Source organism: Elephantulus edwardii, unplaced genomic scaffold (assembly GCF_000299155.1).
Source record: "Elephantulus edwardii isolate Elephantulus edwardi_28Jun2011 unplaced genomic scaffold, EleEdw1.0 scaffold00068, whole genome shotgun sequence".
NCBI classification, from domain to species: Eukaryota; Metazoa; Chordata; class Mammalia; order Macroscelidea; family Macroscelididae; genus Elephantulus; species Elephantulus edwardii.
In genome coordinates, this window is record NW_006399818.1 from 8778470 (window position 1) to 8789169 (window position 10700).

Here is a 10700-nt window from a genome sequence, read left to right on the forward strand (position 1 = left end):
CTCTCTCAGGGAGGAGTGATAGGGAATGGCAAAGGACACACCGACAAAGGAGATTAATCAGAACTGACTTTGACAAGCACTGTGGCAATTGGGCAATTAAAACAGCCATTCGGATGGCGGGGAAGAAGAACAAACTGGGGAGGAGGGTGGAGAGAATGGTGCGGCAATGAAAGAGTGAAAGTCCAGAATCCCTGTGAATGTTCATTGAAACTAATAAAATTTAATAATAATAATAAAAAAAATAACCGTGAATATTCTTTTGCTTTTTTTCATCAATGAGCTCATACTTGACATCCTTCTTTCTTTTGCAAAACACCCGAGATGGCTTGAAGCTCAGAAATCGGTAAAGACTGCTGCTTGAATCTTCAAATTCCAAATCCTTCTCATTTTTTAATAGCTTCACTCCTGCTGGTTCAAATACTTTATGATTCATTAGGATTTGGCAAAGATGTACTCCTTTCAGACAAGAGATGTCACTGCTAAGTAGGAACATATTTTGCATCAGATGAGTTAATACGACATCAACAGCATCAGAACCAGTAAAACAGGCCTTGTGTAACCGTAAGTTATGTTGTCTTCTTTTTATGTCCTCTTGTGTATAAAGGGAGTGAATAACACCATCCCAGAGCTGAGTGGCTTAAAAAGGACCAGAGAATCCAGAAAAGAAATACACATATGCTCCTAATTTAGATCAAACAAATATACATTGGCTTTTCAGTGCTGATGACTTTATGCTTCCTTATGGCATATAAATCGCCAGTTTCTATCAAGTTTCTCAATCAGAAGTCTTATATAAACCAGAATGTATTTACTACTGCTGTACCATAAAAACTGTCTACCAATAAAAACAAAAGTAAACATGAGGATGTTTTATGGATGTGAATATATTCTTATGACTGCAACAGTATGCTAGTATCTATGTAGACACATCAACAATCTGCGTTATGCAGATGACACTACCCTGCTTGCTGAAAGTGAGGAGGACCTGAAACTCTTGCTACAGAAGGTCAAGGACTGCAGTCTTCAATATGCTTGAAGCTCAACATCAAGAAAACAAAGATTCTCACCACTGGGCCGATTGGCAGCATCATGATAGATGGAGAAGAGATTGATACTGTTAACAGCTTCAGTTTGCTTAGCTCCAAAATCAACACTCTTGGCACCAGCAGTCAGGAAATTAAAAGACTTATTGCATTGGGAAAATCGGCTGGCAGAGACCTCTCCAACGTACTGAAGAGTAACGATGTCAGTCTGGAGACTATGGTGTGCCTAATACAAGTTGTGGTCTTTGCAATTACCTGCTATGCATCAGAAAGCTGGACAATGACTAGGGATGGTAGGAGAACTGATGCCTTTGAACTGCGGTGCTGGAGAATATTGAATATACCATGGACTGCAAGGAGAACAAACAAGTTTATCCTGGAGAGCGTGAAGCCAGGCTGCTCCTTGGAGGCAAGGATTCTGAAGCTTTGTCTGACATACTTTGGGCAAGTTGCAAGGCAGGATCTGTCCTTGAAGAGGGCCATTATGCTTGGGAGGGTGGAAGGACAGTACAAGAGAGGAAGACACTTGATGAAATGGATTGATTTCAGTGACGGGGTAATGGGGATAAATGTATCAGGGACAGTGAGAGTGACACAGGATAGAACAGGGGTTAGGACTGTTGTACACAGGGCTGCTATGATTCGCAAGTGACTTGATGGCATGTAACAACAACAACAACAACATGCTTAATTAATCTTGACAACTATTATGTCAGGAAACATTTTGAAAGAATGCATAGACACGTGAGTCTTGATTATTATAGTGATGAGAATTCATGAGACTTTTTGTTTTTCCTTTTCTTTATTCCCTTTTGACCAGTGATAAATGCTTTAAAAAAGTAATAGAGGGCAATGAGCCAAAATAAAACTACACAATATGTCTCTCAATAGTTATTTTTATTTTTAAAAGTTTGTTATGAAAATCCAGAAACAATAAAAATGTCCAAAAACTCTCCCCCAATGCCAGTTTACCTCACAGCTAATTCTCCAGCGGGTTTTCAAGGTTGTGAAATGCAAGGTAAGAGATGGCCCATGTAGCTGGTGCACTGGAACCAGCTGCCTTGTGTTGACAGTGCAACTCCTGATCCATTGGATTGAGTCCATCAACTAGTGAACTGTTGTTCTTTTTATGTGACACCGAGTCACCTGTGACTCAAAGGGACCCTAAGTACAGCAGCCCTGAAGCCTGGCCTGTCCTGAGTCAGTCTCACTGATTCCAACACACCTACCCCCATTGCCCTATTACTGTATCAATTCATCTCATCTGGGGTCTTCCTCTTGCACTTCCTCCATTCAGAAGAATGATGTCTTTCTCCAAGGACCAGTCCCTCCTGGCCATATGCCCCAAGTGTGGGAGACAGCTTCAAAATCCTAGCCTCCAAGGAGAAATTTGCTTTCACTCTATCCAAGACAGACCTCTTTGTTTTCTTAGCAGTCCATCAGATGTTCATGACTTTTCTCCACCACCACAACTCAAAGACATAAATTTTTCTTCTGTCTTCTTTAGTCATTGTCCAGTCCTTTGACACAAAGCATGTAATTGTGAAGACTATGGCCTGAATCAGGTACACCTAATCCTACTAAAGGATTATTCAGAAAAGATTGGGATAATACATTGACAGAGAACTACCAGAAATACAAGCTGGGTTTAGAAGAGGTCATAGAACTAGAGACATCATTGCCAATGTCTGATGGATCTTGGCAGAAACCCAAAAAGAGTACCAGAGGAATGTCTATCTGTGTTTCATTGACCATGCAAAGGCATTTGACTGTGTGTATTACAACAAACTGTGGCTGACTTTGAGGAGAATGGGAATCCCAGAACACTTGATTTTGCTTATGCAAAACCTTACCTTGGACCAGGAAGAAGTCCTCAGAACAGAGCAAGGAAAAACTGCATGGTTCAAAATCAGGAAAGGAGAGCGTATGGGATGCATCCTGTCTCCACACCCTTTCAATCTATATGCAGAAAGATCATTCGGGAAGCTGGGCTTTATGAGGAAGAATGTGACATTAGAACTGGAAGAAGACTGTTGAATCTACATTATGCAAGAAGATTGCTGAATCTACATTATGCAAATGATACAACTTTGCTTGCTGAAACTACAGTGGACCTGAAGTGCTTGCTGCATTAGGTCAAGGACTGTAGTCTTCAATATGGATTGAAAACTCAACATCAAGAAGAAACAGATTCTCACCACTGAGCCAACTGGCAGCACCATTATAGTTGGAGAAGAGATTGAGGTTGTTAATAATTACAGCTTGTTTGGCTCCATAATCAACATTCTTGTCACCAGCAGTCAAGAAATGAAAAGATGAATTGCAATAGTAAAATCTGCCGTCAGGGACTTGTCCAGAAAAGATGTTGCTTTATGTTGTTCTTTTGTACCATCAAGTCGCCCGCAATTCATAGCAACCCTATGTACAACAGCTCTGAACCCTGCTCTATCCTGAGCCAACTTTATTGTCTCTGACACACCTACCTCAATTATCCCAGTCATGGATGAATCAATCAATCTTATTGAGGGCCTTCTCTTGTGTCGTCCCTCTACTTTCTCAAGTGCATGATGTCTCTCTCCAAGAACTGGTCCCTCCTTGCAACATGTCCAAAGTATGTATGTTGTTGTTTTTGTTAAGTGACGCTGAGTCCTAGGTGACTCACAGAGATCCTATGAATGAAAGACCTGAATACTTGTGTAACTTTCATCGTTTCATCAAGTTCATAGCGTCTGGAGGCAAGGTATTTTGTAAGTGGATGCCACTCCTGCTTCCAAGCTTGTTTTAATAGAGGAGCTCCACCATGTCCACCATGGGCAATCATTATCACATTTGACACATCAGTCCCACAGTGGTTTTTTTTTTCTCCACAAATCATAAGTTTTTGATATTTACATAGAAAAAAAAGAGTTCTGGAATTTCAAACACAGCATGAGGGCAGTAAAACAATGGTGAGCCCCTGGCCCCGTCTACCCAGGGGGAACAGTGGGGTCCCCTCTGCTGCTCTGACAAACGGAAAACAAACCCTAAACACAGAGGAGCTGGTCACCCTGCACGTTGTCACAGTGTTTAGCATCACCTGCCACCAGGTGCACTGGCGATCTTCTTTGCCTTACATAAAAACCATGGCTGAGATCCAATGGATTCCTTTGGCATGCTGATAGTTTCTTTTATTCTGGAATGTTTTGGTTTTGTCTTGCTTAAGGTATAATTTAAAAATCCTATAGAAAATGTTTGGATCTGGGATATCTTTTCTCCTCCTAGAATAGTGGTAAACTCTCTGAGGGAGAAACACAGCTGGCCGTTCTCAGAGAGCACTGGAGGCTGAGGGCTCAGAGGAGAGAGGGACAGACGGGAAAGGACGCAGTCCTGTATCCCCAAGCAGCTTCTAGGGGAAACTTGTGGTCAAGAACACTCTTCAAGGACAGGAGAGACACGGTTAGGGTGGAAGGGTCATTTGGGGAGGCCATCAGTTGGGACCTGAAGATCAGTAGAAAGGTTTGCTCAATGGAGTCCCAATAGTTAGACAAGGACGTCTAATATATTACTCTGTAGGAGGCACCAAAGTCTTGTGAGTTCAGGCAGACCATCTGAGATACTTTAGAAGCAGAATTTGTGAATGGCAGGCATTACTGCCCCTGGCGAGGAAGCAGATTCTCTTCTGTAGGTTCACTGTAGCCAGCACAGGGCTGGCTGCAATGGGTTCCCAGCATGCCTCATTAGTCAGTTTATGCCTAATGATGTGGCCAAATCTGTGGTCAGATGACTTTGCTCTTATGGCAAGCCTGACATGTGTCTGGGCCAACCAGGCTCCCCTGGGCCATCTCAAAAAGTCTTCCACAGAGCACAGGGATTATTTGAGAGTCCCTAAGGAGTTCCACTTTATCAGAACCTGCAGAACCCACAAGGGATGAATGGAATCTTAAAGGCTTCACTATCTTTTCAGGGTACCCAGGGGCACAAATCTTATTGTAAATTCAACTTTTTAAAAATGCTCTTACACAAGCTGTTGTTGTCATATACCCCCAAGTTGGACTCAGAGCCCTGTACCATCCACTAATCCAGTATCTGACTTTCTAAATGACAGAAAGGGTACTTTTCAACTAACTTCCAAATAGGCATCTATGTTCTTAACATCTTTCTTAGAAAACAAACAAAAAGGTGTTTCTCAAGATCAGCAAAACGATTAATAAAGAGTTTAAATGGCACAGTTATGAGAGACTGGAAGAAGATCCCAGGAATGATCCTTTTCCACGCTCTGTAGAATCACTGAGGAAATCTCCCTCCACCAAATGACTCCCAATTACAATGTGATCAGCTTCTCTGTTGTGCCTCTTATTCTGGCTCAGAACCATCCCAACTCTCAACTGGCAAACACCTCACTATGATGGCTGGAACAAAATGCAGCCAAGGGTGAACCTTCGAGGCCCTCTAGCTGGCTGCCAAAAACATCTGCAGCAACACTTTCCCCATACATACGAAATCTCTCTAGTGACAGAATGTACGTATGTTGTTGTTGTTGTTATGTGCTGTCGAGTCGTTTTCGACTCATAGCAACCCTATGCACAACAGCCCTAAACCCTGCTCTATCCTGCGCCTACCGCACTGCCTCTGACACATCCATCCCGATTACCCCAGTCACTAAATCAATCCACCTCATAGAGGGTCTTCCCCTCCTGCGCTGTCCCTCCACCCTCCCAAGCATGATGTCCCTCTCCAAGGACCCGTCCCTCCTGGCAACATGTCCAAAGTATGTCAGACGAAGCCCCAGATTCCTTGCCTCCAAGGAGTAGCTTGGCTTAATCCTCTCCAAGATGAATCTGTTTGTTTTCCTGGCAGTCCATGGTATATTCAGTACTCTTCTTCAGCACCACAGCTCAAAAGCATCCACTCTCCTTCTGTCCTCCCTAGTCATTGTCCAACTCTCTGATGCATAACAAGCGATTGCAAATACCATGGCCTGTATCAGGCGCACCTTAGTCTCCAGAGAGACACCATTGTTCCTGAGTACTTTAGGGAGGTCCCTAACAGCAGACTTTCCCATCGCGATATGCTTTTTGATTTCCTGACTGCTGGTGCCAAGAGTGTTGACTGTGGAGCTGAGCAAACTGAAGCTGTGAACAATCTCAATCTCTTCACCATCCGTCCTGATGCTGCCAATTGGTCCAGTGGTGAGAATCTTTGTCTTCTTGACATTGAGCCTCAGTCCATACTGAAGGCTGCAGTCCCTGACCCTTTGTAGCAAGTGCATGAGGTCCTCCTCCGTTTCAGCAAGCAGGGTTGTGTCATCTGCATAACGCAGATTGTTAATAGATCTTCCACCAATCCACATCAGCAGAGAACTGCCGGAAGTCCAGGCTGGGTTTAGAAGGGGTCGTGGTACTACGGATATTGTTGCTGATGTTAGATGGATCTTGGCTGAAAGCAGAGAATACCAGAAGAATGTCTATCTCTGTTTCATTGATTATACAAAGGCATTTGACTGTGTTGATCATAACAAACTGTGGCTGACTCTGAGAAGAATGGGAATCCCAGAGCATTTAATTGTGCTAATGCGAAACCTGTACTTGGATCAAGAGGCAGTAGTCAGAACAGAGCAGGGTAACACTGCATGGTTCAAAATTGGGAAGGGTGTATGCCAGGGATGCATCCTGTCTCCATACCAACAACAATGTACATATAGCCTTATTAAATAATACCAGATAGCCAAGACTGAAGTTGTTGTTGTATACTTCAGAGTTAGAACCAACCTGTAGGTGGCCCTCTAGTGGGTTTTCACAGGTAGTTAATTGCATGAGAGTAGATTGCCCATCCTTTTCCCACAGAGCATCTGGTGGATTTGAACCAGGTGTCTTCGGAATTGCAGTGCAGCTTCTTCCCACTAGTAGTGCTAAATTTAGGGCTTAGAAGTGTCTTATTTTTGGAAAAAAACCCCAAAACCCAAACAAACAAATAAACAAAAAAACCTCCAAGGATTGAATAATGTGTATTATCAGCTACCTAAGTAAAAATTAATTTCTATCCTATATACAAATATGTAAATAAACAAACAGGTATGGAAGGATAAACTCCAAATAGTTTACCTTACTCAATTGGGAGTATAACGGAAAGATTTTTACTTTTCATCTTTTATAGAACTCTAAAATAGTATAACTTTTATGTATAATTTATATTTTTTTATTGAGATATAATTCATATACCATAAAATTAATCCTTGAACAAGTTAAGGTGTTAAGGTGTAGAACATGTTAAGATTATGTAATCATGGTGCGCTCTGGTGGCCTAGTGGCAAGAAGCTGCACTGCAATCCCAGAGGAGAGTGGTTAGAATCCACCAGATGCTCTGCTGGAGAAGGAGGGACAATCTCCTCTTGCACCTGTCCAGATACCTTTTGATGGTACACACACACACACACACACACACACACACACACGATTATATAATCATCTTTAACTGAGTCAGAATATTTCATCACTCCAAAAGAGACCCCTCCCTCCTCTCATATATTTTCATATTTTTTTCAAGAATTAATAGGGAATAAATGGAAACAATGAGAATGCTGTTGCTAGATTTTAGTTTAAACTCTTCCCATCCTTGGCTATGAGTTACTGAATACTCTTATTTATATTAAGACTTTTTTAAATTACAAAAATGATAGAAATAAAAAGCCAACACCTCAAAGAAATTTTTGGAACACACTGTTCCTTGGTCATTCTTTGAAATACTATCCAGAGACAATGAAGATAGTGCAGAGACCGGTGGAGGAGAAGAGACACAGGAGAGATGTGGGAGGAGGAAAGGGCTGGGGGGGCTCTGAGTGGTAGATAAAAGGGTAATTCGAGGGAAAACCTATCTCTCTAAATTTTATGAACCAATTAGGCTAGTAAAAAGAAAATATCCTTGTGCTCAAGGAAATGGCCTATTATTTTCATTCGTCCAGCGTCAGTAGGTGTGATGTAGCCTGGGGACCAGCATCTTATTCAACTCAACTCAACTCAACATCATTTAGTTGGAACCAACTCATAGCTGATCTTCCAGTGGATTTCTGAGATTGTAAACTGCCTATCTGCTCCAGCAGAGCAGCTGAATGATCTGAATTGCGTGCCTCTGGGTTGGCATCCCTTAGGTCTCCAGAGCTCATTAGCAATGCAAACTACGAAAGTCAGTTCCTGAGTAGGAGCATGCATTTTAATAAAGATCTCCAAGTAATTAGAACATAAATTAAAATTTAAGAAGCACAGCTTTTGTGGATTCCTCTGACACTTCAGCGAAGCTCCAGAAAAGTCTCCTCCAGAGCCATTGACAGCAGGAGGGACAGTGAGGGGGCGGGGCCAGGAGAGGGGCGGGGCCCAGAAGCCTGAGAAGAGCCCACGTCACCCTTCTCCCTCAGCTGCCCCCCACCTTTACTACACATTTGGTTAAAATCTGAGTCACCTGTCTTCCTTTTACAACAGAGGCCACCCAGAAAGCTCACGAAACTGGACCGGCTTAGTCCTATGTCCGGAAGTTCGCTCTCATCATCAAGGCTACGGAACCGTGGAGTCAAAAGAACCGCCATCAGCGTGCATCACCACGGCTCCGCCTGCGGACCTGTAACTCCGCCTCCCCGCGGCTCAGGGGGCGGGGCCCGAGGGCTTCCAGGGCCCGCCTCTTCCGTGCAAGGCGGAGGTGACGTCATGACCTGGCCAGCCGGTCCCTCTGTCTTCTTCCCCCTCCCTTACTCTTCTTCCCTACTCCCTCCCCTCCTCACCCTCTTCCCTTCTCGGGCTCCAGCCGTGGCGTCCGCGCGGGTGTAAGAAGCTATGGAGTAAACCGGTTGGAGCGACCAGGCGCCGAGGCTGAGCCAGTGCGGCCGGGTGACGTTTGGGGGGCCGGGGGAAAGCGAGTTTCAACGCCGCCCCTCCCGGGAGGTGAGAGAAAGAGGTGAGTGTCTGCCAGCGGCCGTTGAATGACCTCTCCCGCCGGCGCTCCTCCAGCGTGGACACCCCAGACCAGTGGGGAGAGGAAATAAGGAAGGATCTGCACTCGAGTAGGCCTTCGGGGCCGCGCTGGCTGGCGACTGTTGCCTGGTGACGGGCCTGCGGCGGGTTGGGACAGGGGAGTGGTAGGTGACAGCGTGAACCAACTCGCGGGGAGCAGCGAAAGAGGGGAGTGGATTCTGGAGGCCTGAGCCCCGCCAGGAGGCTTAAGGTGACCCGGGACCCTGAGCCCGTGCGCTGGAGGGGGTGTCTCCCTGGTTGCCATCGGAGCTCGGGTTTCCATAGGGGAGATCTGGGTTCTCTTTTGGGAAATTGGACACTACTCCGGGACTGGGTGAGACAGCTCCCCTTCAGTTCTGAGGTCTGCTGCTGATAACCTGGCTTATCACCCAGGGCCCCTCTGGCAGTAGCTTTAGCTCTGGACTGGAAGGTTATTGTGTGTGAGGTGGGTGGGGCTGGTGTTTTGTTAAGAATAAAAGCCCCCTATAGATGACTTAGGTTTTTTGTTTGTTTTTTTAAGCAAAGAAGAAAGGGTGGTAGAAGGTTTAGACCAATAAAGCTTGTAAAACCTCCCTGGATGCAATTGAACACATACTTATGATCTGTAACTACGGAGTCCCTTGTTACCAGATCTACCCTTCTCACATCTTCGTGATATTCCAGGCTCTAGGGACTTATTGTCAGTACTGACTTATTTGTAAGTTGCAGACAAATTTTTTTCCTAGATCAAATTCAGGTTTATTTTTCTGCTCTTGACTTTGTGGATTAGAAGTTTAAGTCTTGTGCCTCTTTATTCTGGAAAATTATTACTTTAAAGAAATTTGCCAAATATGTCACAAGAAAACCGGAACCTGTTCTGGTAATGGCATGAGAGGCAGGTGTCTCTTTTTGGACGTTTAAGCCTTTTTGTTTGCTTTAGTCTCCTGTTGTTTGTCAACAAAGTGGGAACCGAGCCATAGCTGGGGTTTTCAGAGGCAGTAAATTGCACAGAGGAGATTGCCCATCCTTTTCCTGCTGAACCTGGATTCGAACCACCCTTGCGATTGCAGCACAGTTTACCACTAGGCCACTAATTTTTAAAAATTTATCGGCTGTGTACATAAAGAGTTCTGCTTTGAGATAACATTATAATATTAATGTTTTGGAAAGGCAGTCAGTGTAAGGCAAAGACCTCCCCTCTATTCATTTCAAATCCACGTCACATATGCAGAAACTTAATCTTTTGCTTCTGTTGTCATTGTTATGTGCCATTGAGTTGCTTGTGACTCAGCGGCCCTATACAGCAGCTCTGAAGCCTGCCCTGTCCTTTTACCTCGAGGATCCATAAACACACAATAAAACAAATACACTGCCCTTCTAGAGAAGAGTATTTCTTAACCCTTCATACTCTCATGTTGGTGTTCCATGATGCACCAACCAAGAAACAAATTTGCTTCTATTGCCATTTGTTAACTCGCCTGGAAGCAGGAGCGACATCCACTTCTGAAATGTCTTGCCTCCAGAAACTCTTATGTATGAACAGTGCTCAGGCCTTTCGTTCATAGGGTCGCTATGAGTCATCTGCGACTCGATGGCACCTAACAACAACAACAACAACAATAGCGTGGCTAATCGAGGTTTGACAGCTCTGCCATCATGCCTCATAATCTATTTGATGCTTCATTGATTTTGGCTCTTGAAT

At 44.2% G+C, this 10700-nt stretch overlaps 1 protein-coding gene across 1 annotated transcript in view; it reads right to left on the reverse strand.

The window, feature by feature from the left end:
• Positions 1-8598, reverse strand: part of DEPDC4 (DEP domain containing 4) — a 47049-nt gene extending 38451 nt beyond the window's left edge. The window contains 2 exon segments of the mRNA XM_006903641.1: positions 288-456; positions 8475-8598. Coding sequence (XP_006903703.1) covers positions 288-456; positions 8475-8598 — 293 coding nt within the window.
• Positions 8599-10700: the final 2102 nt, after the last annotated feature.